The 26,248-nt window shown below is 39.8% G+C and overlaps 1 protein-coding gene across 1 annotated transcript in view; it reads right to left on the bottom strand.

Moving 5' to 3' along the window:
* PHLPP1 (PH domain and leucine rich repeat protein phosphatase 1) overlaps positions 1-26,248 on the bottom strand; it is a 212,994-nt gene that overhangs the window by 70,176 nt on the left and 116,570 nt on the right. The window contains exon 4 of the mRNA XM_082852916.1: positions 10,479-10,645. Within this exon, the coding sequence (XP_082709042.1) occupies positions 10,479-10,645 (167 nt within the window). The remainder of the gene's footprint in view (positions 1-10,478; positions 10,646-26,248) is intronic.

Genomic DNA, 26,248 nt, shown 5'->3' on the forward strand with positions numbered 1-26,248 from the left:
CGCATGGTGAGTGACATCAAAATTGCAGGCACTCTTAGGACAAACAGAAACCCTCATGGGTCTTTAATTTTCAAAAGTTACACGTGCGTGTTGTTAGAAGGAAGTCCAGTGTTAGCTGTACTGTTAGCTGTGTCTGTCTGACATGAGGCAGAGGGGAGAGGGAGAAAGAGGAACGTTACTGGTTTCCATCAGCATTCTCACACTAGCAACCAGAACATTATTTCAGAAGTTATCAGTAATGATGTTAATCATGTTCCCAAGTCACAAGTTACTATGCTATTTATCCATCAACAACCGCAAAATAATTATCTGTTGGCCAGCTCACTGCATGCTTATCCTTTTCCCCTAAGAGCTAGGCAAAGTGAAAAGTTGGTTACCACTCAGAATAGCAAATTTCTGCACATACTATGTTTAACATTAAACTCTTACAGTTAAAACTGAGAGAGTACAGCGAGGAGCTCAACTAAAACAAACAGAAGAACAGAATTGGCCAGAATACAATAGCCTCACTGGATTCAAGCCAAGGCTTCTGAAGATCTCTCCCCACTTTTTATTTAAGTGGGGAAAAAAAAGTTAAAGAACATCTTAAAGGATCCCAAGAAGGCAACAGGGCAAGCTGAATTTAATATAGTCTGGCTGATAAATAAATCTTTTGTTTCTTCTGAGCTCTCTCTTCTAAATGCGCTGTATGAGGGCAGAAGAAAATAGGCTATTATTGCCAGAAATGAGGCCGAGAGCCGTCACCAAGGAGAGCACCAAAGGCTACACAATCTCAGCGTCCCAAGCACCAAGCAAACGCCTTCCTTTGATCACATGCTCAGGGAAAGAAAATGGGAATTGTGTGAGATGGAAAGCTTCCCAAGAGGATCAAAACTCCATCTGAAAGGCAAAGCTGCATAAAGAAAGGAACTTCAGTGTTGGGAAAAGTTAACTGGAAAAAGGGCATTCCGTACAGTCTCTGAAATTCCTTAGACATTCGGCAAGCCTCACCAAACCCAGTAGTGAAAATTCCTTCCCAAGCCCTGAGCAGCGACTGTGCTAAGTGTTTTGTCTTTAACGCATCGGCTATGCCCTTCCTTCAGCAGTGCGTGGCTCTTGTTTGCTTGCAATATTTTTTATATGACAGAGCATCTTTAAAGAAGCTGAAACTGTTCTAAGAACTGCAGTCTATGTCTGGCAAATAAGCTGAAAAAATATTTTAGCATGCCACCCCTGATCCCACTATGTTAATGAATCATACTGTTTCCATTAAAAGTGAGTTACTGATAAAATCACTGATAAAAACAAAAATTAAAATCTCTCTTTCTATAAAAACCTGGAAATGCGAACTTTTGGTAAGGATAAGTAATTAAAACGAATAACTCTGTAGCTCTGGACTGCCAAGATCCCCAAAAGAACAGAGTAGGAAATAAGGTCATTTGTTTTCCATTTCATGGAGACTAAAAATGTAGAAAATTAAGCTTTCTAAGAAGAAAGGTACTTGATAAATGCCAGGCATAATTATGAGTTTCTCAATGCTCATTTCTTCAATAACTTTCATTCTTTTACACCCACATACTTGCACACCCAACTCAACTTCATTCCTTCACTCCCATTTGAAAAATTCTCATCCCTCCCATCTCTCTTAGTCTTTTCAGCTGAAAGAAATTTCACATCTAATCAGATAACATTCCAAGTACCGGGGTGGACAAAGCTACCAGAAACATATACATACGAATTATTACTATCAAACTTGGCTTTTGAGTTTGCTCTTGACATTGCTCTTTGTAAACACTGCACTGGATATCACCGTAAAAGAACTCTGAGCTATCATCCCTTACAAACTTTAGATCTGTCAATACAATATTACGACACATGAAATTTTAATAAATGATAGATTTAGCTCTTTTAAATGTAAAAGTACATTTGAAACGTTTGAACACCAATATAATTTAGTACAAATAAGTTCACGCTGCTTTGATACCATATTAAAAACAACAAAATTAAGACATGGGGAGGAAAATTATATTCCTTGAATTTAAGCCAACAAAAAGTTGTCCTCTTCATTGACTTTACAAAGAAACTTACTATATTTTATTAAAACAATTCTCCATTGCAAATAATAACAATTTAGTACTAATACCATCTGGGTCATCTAAATGGAATACGATTATAATGTAAGTGAAATACTACATATTAATAAAATAGAGGTAAATAATGCATCGTAATTATTAGTAACATACAAAATCCGGAAAGAAACCATTAAAACTACCAAAAATTACTCTGATTTTGCCTTGACTCTATTTTTGAAAACTAACTGAAGAGTTCCAATGCCAATAAAGGAAAAACAAACACTGGTAGTTCCAAGAACAATGTTTTCCCTCTGAAACTGCTGGCCTGTGTGTGTACATCAGCATGCCATCTTTCCAGAATTAGAATGTTGTTGCAAATACCATTTTAAATGTTCTATGGAAATTGCTCATTTGTTTAAGGTGAGAATTTGCAATAGAAAGAAAAATATTAGGGGGATATGTGGTTAAGAGAAAGTCTTAGAACTCCTATGCATTATAAATGCTTTGTATGTAAAGTTTCTCTCTGGATATTCGCCCTGACACTGTAACCTAAAAATTCATCCCTTGAGACTCTGGTAAAAACATAAAAATAAATTACCCTTTGGTACCTCTCTAACATATTTCCTGTGAAACATACACTAGAGATCAACACAAATTCCTTAAACATACAACTAAAACTAATAAATTAAATAAATGGCATATCTCAAAAATACCATACTAACTGTATGACTCTAAATAAGCTACACTAGTGCTTTTTGAAGTATAAATGAGTTTTAAATATATATAATTTCAATTCCTAGCATCGAACATCTGTGTGTGTGTACACATATACTTACAAACTTACTACTTTGAAAACCTGGCAATAAAATCTTTCATGAATAATGGGGATGGGAGACAAAAATCTCACATTAGTATGTGGAGAAAAAGAAATTGGTTTAAAGCCTAGTTTTTCCCGAAGGGCAAATACAACATCACCTTCACCAGCTGCTCAGCCTCCACATCCGAGTCCCCTCAACCTACCTCCCCCACGCACAGCTCGGGACATCAGCTCAGTGCTTTGTGACCGCCTAGAGGGGCGGGATAGGGAGGGCGGGAGGGAGACCCAAGAGGGAGGGGACGTGGGGATATGTGTATGCGTATAGCTGATTAACTTTGTTATACAGCAGAAACTCACACAACATGGTAAAGCCATTATACTCCAATAAAGAGGTTAAAAAAAAAAAAAAAAGCAACAGAAACTTAACAAACTTTCCTGGCAGTGCAAAACTGAAAAGTCTCCCACCTTAAACAAATCAAAGTCATGGCTTTATACTACACACTATACAGTGCAAGCTGATAATATGTAACTTGATATGCTTTGTTTTGCTTTGTAAAAACAATGTAAGTGAATGATGCGGGACCCAAGTACATACTATATGACTCGTTTATATTATGAACAAAACCAGGCAAAACTCTTCATGGTGTTAGAAGTGCGCACAGTGATTATCTTTAGGGTACTAAGAGGAGGGGTGCAGGGAGGGCTTCTGTGCCCTCCCTGAAAATAGTAATTTTCTATTTCTCAGTATGAGCACTGGTCACGTGTTATTTTGTGGAAACCCATCGAACTATACACTCATTATACTTCTACAAAAAGACTTCCAAAAGATTATATAAGGAATATAAGGAATTACATGAGACCCCAGATCCTCTCCCCAATTCCAGCAGGAGACAGTTTATTCCCTGGAAGAAACTGAATCCCAGAGTCCTGGCTCCAAGGCATCAGGAATAGTAGAAAACACTGTTCTGAAAACGGGATCAAATAAAAATCCACACGCTAAACCCTGAGATTGCAGCTCTCTACCCTACTCCACTCCCTGAATCTTGGCATGTACTGCCCAGGCAGAAGACCAAAGGATTCCTCTCAAGTAAAACTGACATGTCCTAGGGAGAAGATCCACAGATACTGTCTTTGGAAGCTCCCCAAGGAAACCACAAGGCTCACCCCCGATAGCACTGCAATGGAGGAGAAGCGCTGTCCACAGACCACAGCACCTAATTCGCTTCTCAGTGGCTCACCATTAAATAGGAACAGAGAGCAAAGGATCTCCAAACAGTGAGGTCAAGTTCCTAACATAAGAGTCAGACACCCACACAAACGGGAAAAAAAAAGAAATCAAGACAGTGCAAGAAGGAAATTAATTAATTAATTACTTTAATGTCCTCAGAAAGAGAAGGAATGCACCCATGGCAGCGGTGGGGAACAGAATGCTGTTAAAAAGCACACAAATTAAACCAACGAACAAGAAAGAGCTCTTAAAAAATATCAGCAGAAATTCAGAAGGTTAAGATAAAGTAGAGAAAACCTGTCAAGAAGTAGGGCATTAAGAGAAAGAGGAAAATTACAGCATTAGAGGACAAATGAGGAGGTCCTGCCTAACTGACAGGAATTCAGAGGAAGAAAAGAGAAAACCAAGGTGCGGATGAGGTTACCAAAAAACACAATGAGAAAGTTTTCCAGAACTGAAGGACGTCATTTTTTTCAGATCGAGTGTTCATCATAGCTGCTGAAATGAATAAAGACTGCTAAAAAAGAAAATCCTAAAACCTCTTTGGGGGTTATTAAAAAAAAAAAAAGAAAGAAAGAAAGGAGGTCTACAAAGACAGGAACCAAGAGTATAACACTTTTTAATAGCAACTGTAGAAGCTAGAAAACAATAGTGCACTGGCTTCAAAATTCTGAGGAAACATGTTTTCCTATCCAGAGACCAGACAAATTATCAATCAAGTGTGTGAGACATATATTTTTAGATATACAAAGTGCCTAGTAAATTTGTCTCCCATGTCCCCTTTCTCAGGAAGATCCTAGAAGATATTCCATTAAAAAGAGGGAGTAAACCAAGAAAGAATCGCTAGACACAGGAAGACATATAGAAAACAAAGGAGAGACGAAAAGGGAATTACCAGGAAAATGACAAAAGGTAACCCCGGGACAACAGCTCGGTAGCAGGCCTATGGAGCAGGTGCCTACGCTGGCTCCAGGAGGGAAGAAGTCTCCAAGACAAAGGTGTTGAGAAGAGGGTTAGAGTTCTGCCACCTTAACAACACTAGAGAAAAAAGTACACCAGTGAAAAAGAGAGGCTACTATCCAGCCAGCACAGGAAAGGAAATGTAATTGTTGCATTTAAGTGGCTTAGGAGAATCACAGTTCCATGCTCAAAATAATGTGAGCCCTCAACATCTTCCTAACCGGAAACGGATGCCTGTACATTGAGAGGATGGGGGAAGTGGCGGTCTGGGCATGTGGCATGGGGCTGAGGGGCTGTGAGACAATCTAAGAGTTAAATCCTCATCTTCTATTGTAACATGCCAACCCATAACGCCCAATAACAAAAAATTCAAAAATAGCAGTACATACCTACTATTTCAGAAGATGGAAGAAAACAGCAAGAAGAGTCCTGAGAATCAAAAGTAGTTGCCTAGGGAACAGGACTTGGGTATAAGGATGGGCTGGAGTTCCTATTTCCTATGTCTTATTGCCTATTAAGATTTTTTAAAACTCTATATAGGATATTACTTTGATGGGACAAATGTTTAAATTTTTAAAAATACAAAACAAAACAAAACCAAAAAATGCACAAAATAGTAGGCAAGAAAACTAAACAGGATGAATTGCAGTGGGAAAATGACAGTTAAGACAACCATTTCTCCAAAGCTCCTGCAATAGCCCCTGTGAGAGCTGAGAAGTGCTTCCCCTCACAGCTGGGTGGAGAGGGTATGTGCTAAGAGACAGAGGAGAAGCAGCAGAGGAAGCAGACAAGAAAGGTGGACCTGTTGCAAAGCTATTTACAGATTTAGAATCAACAGATATGAGGGACCAATCAGGAGATTCTGAAAGCACCAACAGGCAAGGCAATGCCCCAAATATCCCTCCATCTGGGTATTTATTTATTTAGTCCATATATGCTGACCCTTTGGGACTATCATATTCCCCTATGTTATGAGAAGCATTTTGATTTCCTTTTTGTTTAGGCTTTAATTTTTGGATTATTATGAAATACACAAATAGAAAAATACAGAAAATAATAATGATCATCCAAGTATCCACTATTCAGCTTTTTCAAATATTAACATTTTGTCGTCTCTAATTTTTTGTAAAGAAATAAACATTTTGGATATAGTTATAGTTGAAATCCTCTTCAAACCATTCCCTAATCGCATTCCCAAATGCCTCCCAGAAGGTAACCGTTAACCTGATTTTGGCATTTAACATCTCCCTCTACCTCATCTCTAAAATGAGAGCACTGGTTTGGATAAATTCTAATGCCCCTTTCTGTTCTAAGACAGCAAGATTTAATAGCATGATATAAAGTTCTTGATGTTCTGTAATGAAGTGCAGAAGCCTACAATGCTGTGAAATACACAGAATACTTCAAAATAATTTCAAGCCTCAAAAACAGATTAAATCATGGTATAATCCTTTAGCAAAAAATCATTGTAACTTTATTACAGTACTGTCAGTAAAAATAGTATTATGAGTGCATAGGGCATATAAAAACCTAAGTTCAAGAAGTTCCTGTGGTTCCCTTTCACTGTAACCATCAGCTCCAGGGAACAATAAGGAAGTGCTCGAGCACAATATCCTTCTGGAGTTCTTACTGCCTATGGAGCTAATTCAGTGTAGCATCAAACTGTCCCCATTGTCACAGTATTCTTCTCTGCCAGGCAATCATGGCAAAAATATTCTTTTTAAAAATGCATAATGCTGAACAAGACAAGGATGTCCACTCTCGCCACTATTATTCAACATAGTTTTAGAAGTCCTAGCCATGGCAATCAGAGAAGAAAAAGAAATAAAAGGAATACAAATTGGAAAGAAGAAGGAAAACTGTCACTGTTTGCAGATGACATGATACTATACATAGAGAATCCAAAAGATGCCACCAGAAAACTACTAGAGCTAATCAATGAATCTGGTAAAGTTGCAGGATACAACATTAATGCACAGAAATCTCTTGCATTCCTATATACTAATGATGAAAAATCTGAAAGAGAAATTAAGGAAACTCTCCCATTTACCATTGCAACAAAAAGAATAAAATACCTAGGAATAAACCTACCTAGGGAGACAAAAGACCTGTATGCAGAAAACTGTAAGACACTGATGAAAGAAATTAAAGATGATACCAACAGATGGAGAGATATACCATGTTCTTGTATTGGAAGAATCAATATTGTGAAAATGACTATACTACCCAAAGCAATCTACAGATTCCATGCAATCCCTATCAAATTACCAATGGCGTTTTCCACAGAACCAGAACAAAAAATCTTAAAATTTGTATGAGGACACAAAAGACCCCAAATAGCTAAAGCAGTCTTGAGGGGAAAAAAACAGAGCTGGAGGAATCAGACTCCCTGAGTTCAGACTATAATACGAAGCTACAGTAATCAAGACAGTATGGTATTGGCACAAAAACAGAAATATAGATCAGTGGAACAGGATAGAAAGCCCAGAGATAAACCCATGCACCTATGGTCAACTAATCTATGACAAAGGAGGCAAGGATATACAATGGAGAAAAGACAGTCTCTTCAATAAGTGGTGCTGGGAAAACTGGACAGATACATGTAAAAGAATGAAATTAGAACACTTCCTAACACCATGCACAAAAATAAACTCTAAATGGATTAGAGAACTAAATGTAAGACCGGACACTATAAAACTCTTACAGGAAAACACAGGAAGAACACTCTTTGACATAAATCACAGCAAGATCTTTTTTGATCCACCTCCTAGAGTAATGGAAATAAAAACAAAAATAAACAAATAGGATCTAATGAAACTTAAAAGCTTTTGCAAAGCAAAGGAAACTACAAACAAGACGAAAAGAAAACCCTCAGAATTGGAGAAAATATATGCAAACGAATCAATGGACAAAGGATTAATCTCCAAAATATATAAACAGCTCATGCAGCTCAATATTAAAAAAACAAACCCAATCCAAAAATGTGCAGAAGACCTAAATAGACATTTCTCCAAAGAAGACATACAGATGGCCAAGAGGCACATGAAAAGCTGCTCAACATCACCAATTATTAGAGAAATGCAAATCAAAACTACAATGAGGTATCACCTCACACCAGTCAGAATGGGCATCATCAGAAAATCTACAAACAACAAATGCTAGAGAGGGTGTGGAGAAAAGGGAACCCTCTTGCACTGTTGGTGGGAATGTAAATCGATACAGCCACTATGGAGAACAGTATGGAGGTTCCTTAAAAAACTAAACATAGAACTACCATACAACCCAGCAATTCCACTACTAGGCATATACCCTGAGAAAACCATAATTCAAAAAGACACGTGCACCCCAATGTTCATTGCAGCACTATTTACAATAGCCAGGTCATGGAAGCAACCTAAATGCCCATCGACAGACGAATGGATAAAGAAGATGTGGTACATATATACAATGGAGTATTACTCAGCCATAAAAAGGAACGAAACTGGGTCATTTGTAGAGACGTGGATGGATCTAGAGACTGTCCTAAAGAGTGAAGTAAGTCAGAAAGAGAAAAACAAGTATCGTATATTAACACATATATGTGGAACCTAGAAAAATGGTACAGATGAACTGGTTTGCAGGACAGAAATAGAGACACAGATGTATAGAACAAACGTACGGACACCATGGCGGGAAAGCCGTGGGGGGGTGGGGGTGGGATGAACTGGGAGATCGGGAATGACATGTATACACTGATGCGTATAAAATGGATGACTAATAAGAACCTGCTGTATAAAAATATAAATAAAATAAAATTCAAAAAAATTGCATAATGCCAATTTTACTTAAAAATGTCCTTGATGATGCAAGGAAGTTATTTGTATTACATCTCAACCGCTGAACACATATCTTTTTTATTTTCTGGGTGATAAAATGGGAAGTACACATAAAACACTTCTGCTGTATAAAGTATGATGGTTATCCCAAGGAAAACCCTTGTACAATTATTTGAGTTGTGCGCCAAACTAGTCACAATGTTCAGGGAATACCACTTTTACCTGAAAGAACGACTGACAAACTCAGTATTCAGACTTGGGTATTTGGCAGACGTTTTCTCTACAATGAAGTAAGAAGGTCACTTCAGGAAAAACAACTGACAGTATTTGTTGCCAAGGGTAGCCTTCAAGCCTTCAACTGAAATTTAAAATTTTGGAAAACTTGTTTCCACACTGAGCCTGACAACTTCCCAATACTTAAAGATTTTTCTGATGGGATCAGTGGTGATATTAACAACTGTCATTTCTTGAAACTGCATAATGAAATACATTAACATGTGGAATCTCACTGTTATCCAACAAACCAGTATTTTCCAAATGACCAATACTTAATGCAATAAAAGGATGTATGGGGCAAAGATCCATTCAAAGTATGAGAAAGATCAATGGATCCTAATGTAAAAGAATTTTAAAAGTCCACTGATAGGAGTTTACATTCCACACTGCAACCAACATTTAAGAAATTACCACTTGTCAAGTTTTGGTATAATATCAAAGAAGAATATCCACAATCATCTGAAAAGAAAATTAAAATACTCTTCCTTTATTCTACATGTCTGCACAAACTTTATATAAATACTTATTGGATTATTCTTTCTGGATGTTAAAAAACCATAAACACAAAATCATAATGGTTAATTTCCATAGTTTAATCTCTGATGATTATCAATCATTTAAGAACAAATGAGCTATCCATTATTTATTTAAAAGTTATATCCTTCTGTAGTTATAGTCTCACATATTTGCAACAAATATATATCAGAGGTTTCATTTACCACAGAATCAAGATTGATCATTGCTCCAAAAAAGAAAACGAAATGAATATGGTAAATTCTTAAATCTGTTTCAGATAAATGCAAATAAAGTCCCTTCCCTGTAACTAGAGGAGCAGACCCTTTGCATTTCACAATGCGACTCTTGAAACCTATACAGTAATCACCCAGATGATGTGGTATTAATGAATTTAAACTTTCGTTCTTAAATTTCTAAGGAAATATCTTTTCATGGAAAAAATGACTTGTAAATTTTGAAAGAAGTAATTAATCTGACCAAACCCCTATAGTTCAGAGGTAACACAGCAAATATCAACTTTTCACAGACCCATCTGTAGACAGGTTAAGAAATACAAGTGATTTAAAGAGAAGTGTTCTTCTTATACAAATCTATCCAGGTAATGACTATCATAAATCATTCATTTCAAAGGCAGAGACCTTGAAAAATATTTCAGAATGAGAACTGAAAATGTCTCCACTACTAAAGTCCTATTACCCTGCCCTCTCAAAGAGAAAGGTTACTAACTGTAGCTTTTTAGTCAGAATATTCAAGAAACAACCAGAAGCTGACACCCCCTCCCCTTCCTAATTATCTACCCACTTCTGCATGCTCACCTTTGCAGTTCATTGAGCCCCCGTGCAGTTGGCAGACTGGGACTCTGCCTTAGGAAGTTTTGTTTTAAATTGAGATGAGTGAGGTCTTGGCTGTAGAAGAGGTTGGCAGGCAGATGCTCCAGGCTACAACATGAGAGGTCCACTGAGCTAATACGCTGTGATGCAACCTAGAAAGGGATAAAAACACAACTCAATTTTCATACCATCCTTTATCCTATAACTGTTTTCCACGGACAGAAACAAGATAACCCCATTTGGGAACACAGACCCGCTATGCAATTAGCACCATTATTCAAATATAAACCAAGAGTATTTACTTAGACAGAACTGAGCAAAGTATTACAAAGGCAGGAAACAGTGTCCCTCCAGGGAAGGTACTTACAGTAACCTAGTATAGGAGACAGGTTACAAAGAGCACAGATTATCCTATCAAGTTTAGTGATATCAGTAATCTCCTCCAACTGTAGGGGTTATGTTCCTGAAAACATTCATGGTAAGAGAATTCAGAGCTAAATAATACAAGACTTTAGAGTAAATACAGGGTTGGGAGATAGACACTGAGATCTACACAGAACCTACGAAAGCCCTTGTATATACTGATTTAAAACAGCACAAAGAAACGCAGGATCAGTGGCCTTGTACATATCTTTAATAATAGTGGAAGCATATAATCAGATTCCACTGCTTGCCTGCTGTGAATTTCTCGTGTTGCCTCTCCCACAGTTTCCATTTTGCTTCACATAGGTATTCTAAGTGGAATTTGTTTTATGTCTAAATGTTTATCCACATATTCAAAGTTTTCCCGGTTAAATGGCTCCTATGACAGCCAGAGTCCCAGGGCTACAGGGCATGCTGGAAGCAGAAAAAGCGTTGGGCAGCGTGTATTCTCTCTCCCACGTTCCAGGGACTGTGGCGCCAGTTTATGCCGCGGCACATGGCTTCAGGCCCACGTACACACACCTTGGCTCCTTCTTCCTCACAGAGGCTGTGGGGTTATTGTTCCAAGATCTGGGTTGATTCCTCCTCGTGCTCTTTATCTTTATCAAAGCATTATGGCAAAAACTCCATTCCTTATTTGTGATCTGTTCAATGTCCTTTTCTATTACCAAACCCCAGCTGACCAGCTTTTTTTTTTTTTTAAACATCTTTTTTGGAGTATAATTGCTTTACAGTGGTGTGTTAGTTTATTCTGTATAACAAAGTGAATCAGCTATACATATACACGTATCCCCATATCTCCTCCCTCTTGCGTCTCCCTCCCTCCCACGCTCCCTATCCCACCCCTCTAGGTGGTCACAAAGCTGATCTCCCTGTGCCATGCAGCTGCTTCCCACTAGCTACCTATTTTACATATCAAACCCCAGCTTTACTCTTTCATGATTATAAAAAGCAGCAGAACATGGTCCTTAGGAGTGTGGCTCTGGTGTCAGTGTGTGGATTCGCATCCTGGCTCTACCACTCAGGAGCTGAGAGAACTTGAGTGCATCACTGAGCTCTGCAAGCTCCCATTTTCTCACCTGTATAACAGGCATAAAGATGACACCTCCATCTACATGCCTGGTCAGGAAAAGCACTCAATAATTTGTGACTGCTGTGACCATTTATGATTGCTACGACTACTTCCAAATACATCTTATACCCATTGGAATCCACATTCTCCTGATGCTAAAGAAGGTATTCAGAAGTAACTTTGCATAAAACACATTCTGCTGATGGCATGTCTGAGGTTAGAAAGAAATTGCTGTGCACACATGAAAGCTGAGAGGACAGTGGGATGAAAAAGGCCTGGCAGGGCTCAACTCTAAAGATTTTACAAAGGAAGCCTGAGTTTGCATTTTAGCAATTTCATCTTTCCTTGAATTTTCACTATTAAATAAGAAAAAGAAAATCCAAAACAGGCCAAGTCACCCACACAAACCAAATGATGTGAAAAAAAGCCAGAATTTAATGGGCAGAAAGGTAGGTGCAAACATGTCACAGCCACACAAGATTCCCTGGCAGGAACCCATTCACGGGAAGTGAGGTTGTAAGTTATACTCGGTGGAATCATTCAGGCAAAAATATGTGGTGAGGAGGGAATGGTGTGTCAGACCTTCCATTTCCTGAGGTACAGGAGTGAAACAAGACAGACACAGTCCGCCCTAAAGGAGTGCACCTCAAGGAGAGGTGAATTAACATACTACTTGATAATATACTAAGTGCAAGGGCACAGAGCACAATCTAAGGAGTCAGGGAAGGCTTCCCAGAGGACCTGATGTCCAAGCTCAGGGCTGAAACTCAAGTGGCAATCTGTGTTTCTGTTGGCCCCAAATCCTTTTCCACTTCTTTCTGTAACAATCCTTCAAATGCATGTGATTCTGACGAGAGTGGCAGAGTAGGCTGACCCGATGGCTACAGCAGCAGGCACGTATTCCCAACTCGAGTAATCAAAGCCCCCCAGTGCTGAACCCACAAATTGATCCAACGGGTACTGGCATGTGACCCAGGCTAGGCTAATCAAAGGCCTTCTCTGGGATATACATTCTAAAGCCAGGAGAGAGAGAGAGAACCTGCCACTTAGAGCTGTAGTTAAAATGACTGAACTAGGGCCTCCCTGGTGGCGCAGTGGTTGAGAGTCCGCCTGCCGATGCAGGGGACACGGGCTCGTGCCCCGGTCCGGGAAGACCCCACATGCCGCGGAGCGGCTGGGCCCGTGAGCCATGGCCGCTGAGCCTGCGCGTCCGGAGCCTGCGCTCCCCAACGGGAGAGGCCACAACAGTGAGAGGCCCGCATACCAAAAAAAAAATGACTGAACTCGATTTGTATGTATCAACCTGGATTGATTAAAAAAAAAAAAAGCCAGCTGCAGAATATTACATACACTATAATGCCATGTATGAAAACCATTTTTAAGATAAACACACACAACAACTCCGTATATTATGTAAGAATGGTTATATGTGCAGTAAAGCTACACACTATGCATTGGGCATGTGCCAAATCAATGACAGTGACGGCCTCTAGCTGAGCAGGGCGGGAAATGGAAACAGGAATGGGAGCACAGGGGATTTGGAATTTAGCTGTGCCGTGATTTACTTATAATAAGAATGGAAGAAAAAGAAAAGAATGGAAGATATGGAGGAACTATGTCAGTATGTTAACAACTGGGGAGGCCAAGACCAGTGCGTAGCAATTGTAATATTATTCTTTGTGCTCTTCTGTGTGTGTATGTTTAATTGGAAAAAAATAATGTAATCTCAATGAAAATTTCAGTAAAAAGGGGTGAAATGGATGATTGCCGTCTCCTGGCTTTCCTCGTATCCTTGTGTTGTACTACGTGGTGCATCAGAGATGACTCTTCCCCCTGTAAGGATCCCAACCCTTTGTAGTGGGCTGAATGGCGGCCCCCCAAAAGGTATGTTCACGTACTAATTCCCAGAATCTGTGAGTATTAGTTTACATGGCAAAAGAGTGGATATTATCTTACATGACAAAAGATGTGATTAAGGATCTTGAGAGGAGGTGCTTATCCTGGATTATCTGGAAGGGCCCTAAATACAATTACATGCATCTTTCATAAGACAGGCAGAGGCAATTTTGAGAGAGAAGAGAAGGCAATGTGACCACAGAGGCAGAGACTGATGCGGGCCACAAGCTAAAAAACGCTTAGAGCCACCAGAAGTTGGAAGAGGCAAGAAATAGATTCTTCCCTAGAGCCTTCAAAAGGAGCACAGTCCTGCCGACACCTTGATTTTGAACTTCTGGCCTCCAGAACTGTGAGAGAATAAATTTCTGTTGTCTTAAGCCATCAAGGTTTTGGTAATTTTTAACAACAGCCATAGGAAACTAGTACACCCTTCTTAATTCTTTTCCACAGTACTTTTCATTTTCATTCATTCAACATGTTTATTGAATACCAACTATATGCCTATTACTGACCTAGGTAAGCACTCAGTATGCTTCAGTAAACAATAAGAAGATCCCTGCCCTCATTAAACTTATCTCACAAATAAGTATATTATATGTTAAAAATTGGTAACTACTATGGAAAAAATAGAGCAAGGAAAAAGGGGTCAGGATTGTTGGGAAGGTTGTAGGTTGTAATTTATATAGGTTGGTCAGGATAGGCCTCACCTAAAAGGTGGCATTTAGACCTGAAGGACATGAGGAAGTTAGCTGAAAGCATTTATCTAGAAGAACACTCCAGGCAGAGGAAGTAGCCAGTGTAAAGGCCCTAAAAAAGGAGTGTGTCTGGTCTGTTCTAAGAACAGCATGAAGACCAGTTAAACCAGGGGAGAGTGACCTGTGATGAGGTCAGAAAGGTAAGGGGGTTGGAGGGGGAGCAGATCTTGCACCGCCTTTTAGGTTATTGTAAAGACTCTGGCTTTTTGGGTTTCCCTGGTGGCGCAGTGGTTAAGAATCCGCCTGCCAATGCAGGGTACATGGGTTCCAGTCCTGGTCCGGGAAGATCCCACATGCCGCAGAGCAACTAATAAGCCTGTGAGCCACAACTACTGAGCCTGCAAGCCACAACTACTGAGCCCGTGTGCCACAACTACTGAAGCTTGCGTGCCTAGAGCCCATGCTCTGCAACAAGAGAAGCCACCGCAATGAGAAGCCCACGCACTGCAACACAGAGCAGCCCCCGCTCGCCGCAACTAGAGAAAGCCCAGGCGCAGCAACGAAGACCCAACGCAGCCAAAAATAAATACAATAAATTAAAAAAAAAAAAAAAAGATTCTGGTTTTTCATGTGAGCAAAATGGGCCGTCGTGGAAAGGTTCCAGAAGAGTCTCTGTCTCTGACTGTAAGCTTATAAAGAAAGGATTTGGGCCTATTTTGTTCACAATGTGCCCTGTGCTCAGCACTTAGGACGACCCTCAGGAAGTACTGGCTGGAAGAATGACAGGGGACTACTTTACAACCCTTCCTTTCTCACCAGTTTGCATCTGACCCATCTGGTGTATTCCTCCATGTGGGGACTACTCTGTAGAGGACACATTCCATTTCAGCTGAAGCATCATACTGAATACTCTCTTTGGACAGCTACAAGATAATGATTAAATGTCAAGTCGTATTTGATTTCTTTCCTCATTCTGGACCGCAAGCTGTTCCTGCTGGAAACAAGGGGGAGGAAAGCACAGTAACAAAGCTACAGCAAGCAAACGTGGTCTGTGGGAGTCGCAGCAGAATGGGGAACAGGGACAGAGAGAACAGAAATTAGACAAGCTGTGATGGCAGTGGGGCGGTGAGCAGCCAAGGCGGCCACAAGAGCTACTACCACTAGCTGCACCTCTGCCCAGTCCCACGCCCTGAAACAAAGGGGAGATTTAAACGCTTTCCCCCAGATCAGCCTGGGCACGTAAGGACACCACCACAAAGAGGTTTTGCTGGACTCCCCAGTGAAACAACTACCAAAAGGGCTACCCAAAGAGGCTGTGACCCACCTATATAGCACCTGTTAAAACTAACATCCTCCTCAAGATAAGAAATTAAAAAAGAGAGAAAGCCACCTGTATACACCTCAGAGCAAGTAGCCTTTTATTATTCTAGCTTTTTTTTCCTAATAGTAATAACAATGATAATAGCAGCTAACATTTAAGGGGCACTCTTCTTTAGATGTAATGTTAAGTTTAATCTTCACAATAACTCAGCATAGTAAGGACTTATCCCCATCTCAAAGATGAAGGTTAAAGGGTGTGCCCAAGGTCACACAGTGAAAGCAGCAGCAGAGTCTGAATGACAGCATATGCCATGGAGTCAGGGCCCCAACACAGTTCAAGTCCTACCCAAAGGGAGGCTCCTCTAACTGCCACAATCAAATCCTAACATAACCCTCAGCCCAGAGCAAAGACGATTTGATGTCATCCCTCACAGACCAATCAATGAACTGCACATGAATGGATTCAAGTTTTAGAAGATCAGTTAAGTAACCATAGCTTGGGAAATCAGTGCTAGTTTATATTAACAACAACAAAAAATTTTAAGGCTAATAATTTAGAGTTAGTAAATCAAATGGGATTTTTTCCCCCCATAAACGGCTATACTTTCGGAGATACATTAAAATGAATATGAATTCACCACTGGCTCACGTTGTCTTCTTTTCCAAATGACTTGTGAACACATATGAACCAAAAGCTCATTGGGCCCTCAAAATATTTCCCCCAAAGACCATTGCAGAGTAACCATAAAAATGATAATGTGAACAACAAGCTTTCCAGATTACCTACTGGGCTTCTACACAGGTCTAACATCCTACTCAGCTTGACACTTTCCTGAGTCGTTTCTTTACCAACCGTTAGCACACTTGTATCAAGTAGCTCTGCTCTGAGTCTAGCTGGGTTGCATTTCTAAACCAATGTATCTATCCTAGCCCTAACCTATCCCCTCCGTGCTTTCAAAATTATCATCTTCCCTTGCAACAGGACTGCACTCTGTATTACTCACATTATTCCTGATGTTCACTTAGTGCACAATCTTCTTTTATAAGCAACGGAAAGTTCAGAATAACATTCACGTGATTTTTTTGTCCCCACTATACTTTAGTGAAGTGGTATTTATCCTTATTATGTGCAAAGCATGCTCAAAATTGAACAAAATGATTCTGAAAGGCTTGGTCAAAGCAGCTGAAATAGCACAAATAATTCCGCTTGTGCAAAGTAAAATACTGCTGTAAACTGGCATTATGAGTCATTAATTGCTCTGGCCTAGCCTTTAGTGGTTTGGGAAACTATGCCCTGGCTACAGGGATAGTCTCTGGGGAGTTTACCAAGCTTCTGTAAAAAATTCTTAACCTCAACTGACTTAGTTTTAATTCTCATCCCCCAAAAATGCTTTGGGAAGACATGAAGTTGGAGAATATAAATTTAGAATAGAGTTTATTCATCTTTCTTAGCTAAGCACTCTAATGACTTATTTTCAATTTCATCCTCATCAATAAAGTTTTATAATAATACCCAACAAAAAATTTCCAATTTTAATAAACTTTAAGCTGTCACTGGTCCAAAACATGCAATCATTTCTTTAAAAAAATTCTACAAATATAGGAAATGGCTTAACTTGACTGCAGACATTTTCACAATGACATCTCATTTCTCGATCCTGTACTAACTAACATTTTATACAATCTGTTTAACAGCAGATGCAGAAAACCTTCCTATAAAATTAATTACAATATATACATTAATAATGTCCGAATAGGGGCATATCAAACTGCCAATTTGGGACTTAGTAAATTCTACGTGGAATTCTGATATTTTATCATTTCTTTGCCTTAAATGAGTAAATGATATGAGAAAATTTTAAACCCAAGAAATAAAATACACAAATTTACACACCATTCCAAACCACCAGATGTAACCAAATCAATGAAGACAAACAAGAAGATGTGGAGAGTCTATCACTGACAGACAAAAATGAGAGCTGGAACTCTCTGAGGGCAAATTATTCAGGGAAGGGAGGGGACTACGATTTTAAGATTAGGCTTACTAAAACTATAAGGTACCAGTTAAAACATCGTTAAGGGACCAAAGAATAAAAGAGTATGGAGAGGGCTTCTCTGGTGGCACAGTGGTTGAGAGTCCACCTGCCGATGCAGGGGACACGGGCTCGTGCCCCGGTCCAGGAAGATCCCACATGCCGCTGAGCGGCTGGGCCCGTGAGCCATGGCCGCTGAGCCTGCGCGTCCAGAGACTGTGCTCCACAACGGGAGAGGCCACAACAGGGAGAGGTGCTCACACCGCAAAAAAAAAAAAAAAGAGTATGGAGAAAGCTGCAGGCTGGAAAAGGAAAGAAGGAAGGCGGGGGGTGGGGTTGGGGGGCGGGGAAGAGAGACAGAAAAAGAGAGCAAGAAAGAAAAGAGAAGCGTTAGATAGATGACTGATTGACATATAAGCAAACAAATAAATAAAACACACGGCTCACTGTAAAAGCACCAGACTATAACAATAAAGAAAAACAATATTGAGAAATCTAGACTAAGAGTTCCTCCTAGGCGTCCCGACTTCTCTTTGCAGGTGAGTGGAGGGGATGAGTGCACCTTTCAACATGGATCTACCAATTGCCTTTATGAAACAGACACTGGACTTGATATTGGAGAGATGCACATTTCGTCTTCAAAAAATGGGTCCCTTGAAGGCACAGACATCTAACAAGTATAATTCCAAAATGCACATGCAGTGGTGTGGTAGGGACACACAGAGCAGAGAACACAAACCCCAGAGCTCCCCAGGCCGTTCCAGCACTGACGGTCCCCTCACGCGCCAAGATGGGCGGGTATTCCCTGGCACCATTGCAGAGACTGGCACCCCACCATCAGGAGCAGGCAGAGCTGCAGGATGTGCCCCGTGAGCTCGTGGTACAGCCTAAACTAGAAACGCACACCTGGCACCTCACCCTCTCTGAGTGTGAGAGGCTCAGAGAAGATGGTACCTGCGGCCTCCAGAATCACTAACCGTGTCCCTCTAACAGTTATCTTCCTTCCACACACACAAAGCCCATTGTGTTTCTCAGTAAGAACAGAAAAATAGAGCTTGGCTTGGGTGGAGATCAAATCTGAACTCAGAGTTCCTTCCTCATTTCCTTATTAGCAAAATATGTGTAAACAAGCTCTTTAGAATATGACCACCTGAGAGTGTCTCTGAGCTCCATCACGGCAGCCCCCAAAGGGAGCATCTCCTCGGCAAAGGAGAAGGGAAAAGATTGCTAACCACAAAAAACTTACATTCTAATTTTCTATTAAAAGAAGTAACATAAATGCACACTTATATGATGCTCTCTTAGAAACAGGCTACTTGTTTTCTATTTAAAATACAAATGACACATACAACTCACTGGTTAAGTACCAGTCTAACATACAAGGTCTGGTATGTTTAACATAGAGAGTTCACTGATATTTTTTCAATTATTCCAGTATTCCTTACTTTATAAAATAAATCAGACCAGTGAGTAGAAGAATTTAACTGTTCAGAGCAGTTGCAGATAATCCAATACTCTGGGTTACAAATATTGGGGTCTTGCAAGGCAAGTAAATATATCACGGAAACTAAACTCATAAGATACTATGTATTTTTACATTAGTCTAAACACTCAGATTAAAATGATTTAACTTCAAAATATAAGACGACCAGATGTAGAGATCTGGTTAATCATATATGCTAAGTTCCTGATATAGCAATACTTGACCAGTTTTTGAAGTCAGACAACAGTAGTCCCCTCAACACTGAAACCAATTTAATTTGCTTTGGGTGACTCAGAAGGCATCTCAGATTTCCTAAATACGTCTTGGTCATCATTTAAGAAGATCAGTGATCAGTGGCTATGCTCAAGTGTCCTTAGCAGCACACCCCAGTCAATACACTGCCTGGTAAATCACCTTTTATTCTAATACTGAGCTGCCTGGATTCTACTGACAACTGTGTATTTGAAGTACTTCTCTTTGACATTTTCAGTAAATCTCAGTTATTATTATTATTATTTTTTTTTTTTTTTTTTTTTTTTTTTTGCGGTACACGGGCCTCTCACTGTTGTGGACTCTCCCGTTGCAGAGCACAGGCTCCGGATGCGCAGGCTCAGCGGCCATGGCTCACGGGCCCAGCCGCTCCGCGGCATGTGGGATCTTCCCGGACCGGGGCACGAACCCGTGTCCCCTGCATCGGCAGGCGGACTCTCAACCACTGCGCCACCAGGGAAGCCCTCAGTTATTATTTGAATCTTGTTCTGTTTTGCCCCTTCGGGCCACTGTAAAACATTGGAAGTACAATTAAAGAAAAAGCAAGGAAGAGGAACTCCCTGCATAAAGCAGTGCTGGATACTTTACATCTCAGTTCCCTCATCTGCAAAGTGGAGATGATAATATCTCCTCAAAGGTTATTTCCTTTTGTTGTAAAGCCCGACCTCACACAATGTTATGGGCACCGACCTCACAGGGATACTATAAAGCATCTAGAATAGCGCTTGGCACACAGAAAAAAGTTACCAAAATGTTAGTTATCACTATTTGTTGTCACTACTGCATCAATTCAGTTGGCTAAATGATTATATTATTAACAAAATATATCTATTAACAATTTGGGGGGAAAAGCAAAGAGTCTTTTTATTTTGATGTTGACCTCATGAATGAATAACTCACTTTGGACATAATGTCTAAAGCAAGGAAAACCACGGTCACGTACTCGTGCTCATCAGATAGTATATGCAGGTACGCCAGGACACTGCAGAGCACCCAAAGGAAAAAGCAAGAGAAGGGATCTGGAAACCAAGTGATGACGAAATTGCGGGAATTACCAGACATGTTTCTCCTAAAAGTAGATTGCTAAGAGGTGGGGGAGGGCATGGAAACCACAGAAACTCCCAGTTAGAGGCTATCAAATAGGAGAGTGAGTATGATTACCTTTTGTTAAACCAGAGAGCAAAACTAGGGTCAGTGAGGCAAAGGCATAGGGATAGAGACTTCAGCTCACTTCTAAGGAAGAGCTGTCTTGTCAGACACTATAGGTATCTGAAAGGCTGCAGACCTTTTCTAGGCGGGAGGTAAGTCTGGGAGTCCACAAGGTCCTTCTCAAATCTTAAATTCTAATTCTCTCAACTAAGAGCCACCTGATGATGACTAGACTTTAAGGTTAACGAACACTTTTAAAGAAAATGACAAGTAATTGTTAAGGCAATTGTTCCAGAAAACTAATATTACCTTTTGGGCGACTACTTTACAAGGGCCTTTCCCAATCTTAAAATAACATGCTATAACTTTAAAACACAGCTGTAGGGACTTCCCTGGTGGCACAGTGGTTAGCAGTCCACCTGCCAATGCAGGGAATATGGGTTCGAGCCCTGGTCTGGGAGGACCCCATATGCCGTGGAGCAACTGAGCCCGTACGCCACAACTACTGAGCCTGCACTCTACCGCCCCCGAGCCACGACTTCTGAGCCCATGCACCACAACTACTGAGGCCCGCGTGCCTAGAGCCCGTGCTCCGCAACAAGAGAAACCCGCGCACCGCAATGAAGAGTAGTCCCGGATTGCCACAACTAAAGATAGCCCGTGCATAGCAACGAAGACCCAGTGCACCCAAAAGTAAATAAATAAATAAATTTATTAAAACAAAACAAACAAAAAAAAACCACAGCTGTATGTTCCTCCCTTAAAATCTAAAATGTATTTTACTAAAGATAACAACATACAGATAAAATACAGGAGGAACTCATTTCTTCCATTTGCTGAAGTCCTGACGCTAGAAGTGGAGCCTAGAAGAATGCCTAGCACAGAGAAAAGGTGGAATAAATATTCTCTCATTCACCCTTCACTACCTTCTGCCCACCCCCAACAACAGAGCTGTTGACAGAACAGGGGAGGGAGGGTGGGAAGACACAAGAAGGGAAGATGGAGACACATGGGATGAGTTTAACATGTAAAGTACACAAGTCAGAACTGTTTCACAAAGCATGCTGCTTCTGTCAGGATACAGTAAGCAAACTAGGTATCTTCTTCATTTGTATAAAAGTGGATTGAAAAACTCTAAAGAAAATAAATTTAAATAATTTTAAATGGAAATGACTTAGAATGAAGGAGAAACCCCTTCTTTAGGAATATATTCACTAGGATTTCAAAACCAATTGTTACTATAGAAAAAAAAAGAGGGGATTAGCAATGTGGAAATAAGATGAAGCATAATTATAATTGCAAAGAGAGCATTTTAATATTTTCACTAAATCACAGTATTATGTATTAGAAAAACAAAATTTAATGTAATCCAAAATACTTTATCTTCAGTTTAAATTCAAAGCAGAATTTCTAAATTCCCTAATTTCATAAACTATTTATATGTATAATAAGTAAAGATTCCACAATATGAATTTTTGTGTAACTATATTGGAAAGTTAATTATGATGTTTGGTAACACAGTCAAATTTTCCCAAGAAAATAAAATGGAATGAACAGGAAACTATCCAGATGGGCAGTCCTTTTTTTTTTTTATGGCTGTGCTGGGTCTTCGTTGCTGTGCATGGGCTTTCTCTAGTTGCAGCGAGTGGGACCTACTCTTCGTTGCAGTGCACAGGCTTCTCATTGTGGTGGCTTCTCTTGTTGCGGAGCATGGGCTCTAGGCACACAGGCTTCAGTAGTTGCAGTGCATGGGCTCAGTAGTTGTGGCACGCAAGCTCTAGAGCACAGGCTCAGTAGTTACGGCGCACAGGCTTAGCTGCTCCGCGGCATGTGGGATCTTCCCGGACCAGGGATCGAACCCATGTCCCCTGCACTGGCAGGCAGATTCTTAACCACTGCACCACCAGGGAAGTCCTTGGCAGTACCTTTTAATTTTAGCTTCCATTTTTTCCTTTTTCACATTGCTCAGACATCTGTGATATGACTACACATTTACATTTTACACAGTTGTACCTTTGTAGATATTTTATCTCTCCTTGAAATGCTCTTTCCCCTTGTCTTTGTTGTGAACTCCTATTCATCCTTCAAACTCAGCTTGCTCATTACCTCCTTGAAGCTTCCTGTACCTAAGTATTTCATACACTGAATTTCCAAACTTTTCTCATATCTTCACTACAGAATTGGTACAAGAGCAATTCTCTAGGGATTGGGGTGACATTTTATAAACTAAAATCCATGTCACTCAGACCCTCAATTCTACTTCAGATTCTGCCATAGACTTGCTAGATTGTCATGGTCAAACGGCCCTTGATTCTTTATCTAAAGAATGGGTATAAAATGTGAAGGGAGGGTTTCCAAAAATAAAGCCCCTTTAAGCCCTGGACTCCTTAGCAGAACAGGATTGAGATCACAGCTTCTTACCCTTATAACCCCAATGTAACCAGCAACAGCAAAATCCCTAAAAGACAAGTGACCAACCATGCTGACAAAAAGCAGGACACTCCCTAAATTACACTTCAAATTAAGAGACAAAATACGTGTAAATATGTGCAAAAGATGACTAAGTGATCTTAAAGGGTTTCTTGCAACTACATCAAATGACACAAATTTATATGCTGGAAACAATCCTATTCCACCAGATTGATTTGACTCTGTGATTAGTGAAGTATTCTTTGAGTAAAATCTGGACAATAAAACACTCTTTTTAAGCACATGAAAGCAAAAGTTCAACTGTGATTCACAGAATAAGAAATCTTATTCTTATTTAAAGGGTGATGTTTACTCATCATTTCACGTGATCTTTAATTCAGCATGAGATGTTGCCCTGACTTGCCTACACTATGCATGTTAAGGGTGAACCAAAATATCATAGCAACCACAACTTCAACGTGGTGACTTTTTTTCATTAAAAAAAAAAAAGATGGCCTAGAATTAAAATACTATGATTAATACTAAAAGAAAGATAGCCAGAGAGATAAGCACTGTGATAGCCACCATGGCTGGCAACTGCCAGCCTGTTAACCACTGATCAACAAGGAAAGAGATATGTGGACAAACTAAGTGGCCTTATGAGGCGTCAACTTATACCACTGGGCCATACAACATATTCATATAACACAACTGGCCACAAGCTGAGAATTGGGGAAGCTGAGTAATAGGTATGTGTTATTATCTCTACTTCTAAATATTTGACATTTTCCATAATGAAAAGTTAAAAACACATTCATGCATACTTTAATTAATTAATAAGAAATAAATGCCTTTCACATGGAAAAACACCAACAAAAACAAACAAAAAACCCCGCATTCATGCACAACACCAAATCAATGATCTAAATCCCCTTTTAAGCTTCCTTGAAATCAAGAAACAGATTTTAATGTGGGACAATACAGTGTCCCAGAAGTGACTAAGACTTTAAATTAAAAATATGTACGACTTAGGCTGTAGATTCACATGAAGACTAACTTTGAAGAGAATCCAGAGGATCAATCAACATGTCCAAAACCAATGTACTCCAAAAAGTGGGCCACAGAGAGGGACAGCCGGGGCAGCATTTCTGTAAAGTCACTCGTACTTTACAGAAGTACTGGAGCGCTTCTGCAATTCCTGTTCTTCCCTCAACTACTACCCTCCCCCTCGCATCACTGCCCCACCAACCACTTTGAAGACACGCTGGACAGGTACCCATGTTGAGCTAGCAGAGTCCTTTCTGCACAGCATACAACAGGATGTTTGCTGAATTTTTAAAGAGTGCCGTGCATTAATATTTCAGGGATGACTTTAAAATCAACATTGTAATCCTCCCAAAGGAGCCATTTCTTCCACAGTAACTACCACTAACACCCACCCCAAATTAAAAACTCTAAAGGGACAGCCTCGGGTGTTATTTTGGCAAGCAATACTAAGGGCTAAGATTAAGTTTAAAAAATAATAAGTATATAAGAGCCTATCTTGGTAGAACACGGCTAATTAATAACCTTTTATATATGTTCACAAAGTCAACTAAAAAAACTGGAACAAAGAATAACATTTTTCTTGCAGCTAAGATCCAGAAGCATAAACTGAAAATAAAGAATTTTTATTTTAAATTAATTATCTAATTCATTTTAATTCAAAAATCCTTGGAATTTGCTTCTTTTTGTCTTCCCACCCTGGGGTGAGGATGGTCATTAAGAATCAGAAACTCAGATATTTCTTCCTGTTGTTGGTTTGTCTTTCTTTCAGATAATTATTAAAGTGAATCCTCATTTAAACATCAGGATATGGACAATCCATTCTGTGAATGTTTTGTTCCTCAATAAGAAGAAAAGAAAAAGAAACTGTTTCCATAGTAACCCTGAGTGTGACTAAACTGTATACCTTCCTAAGACCTACATATAAGGAAGAACAGAATGGAAAGGAGAAGCCAGAAGCAGAAGTGGCCTGTGATGGTCAGCCGGTGCCACTCCACGCTTCCCATACACACATTATCCCAAAGGGACCGAGTTCTAATCCTCTTTCCAGCAGCCCCAACCTACCCTCCCATGATGTGGGGTTAAAGGAAAAGACACTATCACAGGATTTTCCTCAACATACAAAGTTTAAAGAGTGTGGCCATATTTTATATGGGTTTCATACCCAAATAGGGAGTTCTCGCACTTATTCCTCCTATAATACCTAACCTCTTTAATCAGACCCTTATAACTCATTTCCCCTTTAATTCACTAAGTATAACAACTTCTAAAATTTTTTGAAATGTGTATCTGGTTTTTGGGGTTGACAAAAAGGAAGACACTGTATCTAAAATCTGCATTTATTAAAATATTTGCCCTCTATCCCCTACCCCTGACTTTTCAGGAAGAAATCTTCTTTCTCCCCAGTGTCTGCCATGCTTAATTACTTACCCCAAAAGGCTGCTGTCCTGGTTAAGAGCAGCAGAATGTTCCTTGTTCAGATAAGCTAAGCATATGTGTGTCTTATGCTTAAAATAAACATAAAAACAGAAAACATTAAAAAATATATATATTGTCCAGCCAGTCAGTGATGATGGCAGGAGTGATGGTCATAAAATTATTGTTTTATTTATGTATTTATTTAGTCAGTCATACATACACACACACACTTACTATGTGCCAGTGTAAGTCCATGACATGCATATTTCATATAAGCACTAAGAGGTAAGTGCTATTATTATTTCCTTTATCAAATGAAAAGGCTTAAAATTTATAAACTTAGATACAGTCACACGGCCAGTAAATGTTAGAACCCAGGTCTCCTTAGTTGAGACTCAAACTCTTTACTCCTACACCATTTGGCCTCCCCAAACATTCAGAGCCATTCTGAAGGGAGAGGAGGTTAAGGTTCTGATTCAAGTTCGTCCTAGTTAATATCAGTTAACTACCAGTTGAGTACTTGTTAATACTAGTAATCTAAG

Source organism: Leucopleurus acutus, assembly GCF_964270905.1.
Source record: "Leucopleurus acutus genome assembly, chromosome: 13".
In the NCBI taxonomy this organism is placed as follows: Eukaryota; Metazoa; Chordata; class Mammalia; order Artiodactyla; family Delphinidae; genus Leucopleurus; species Leucopleurus acutus.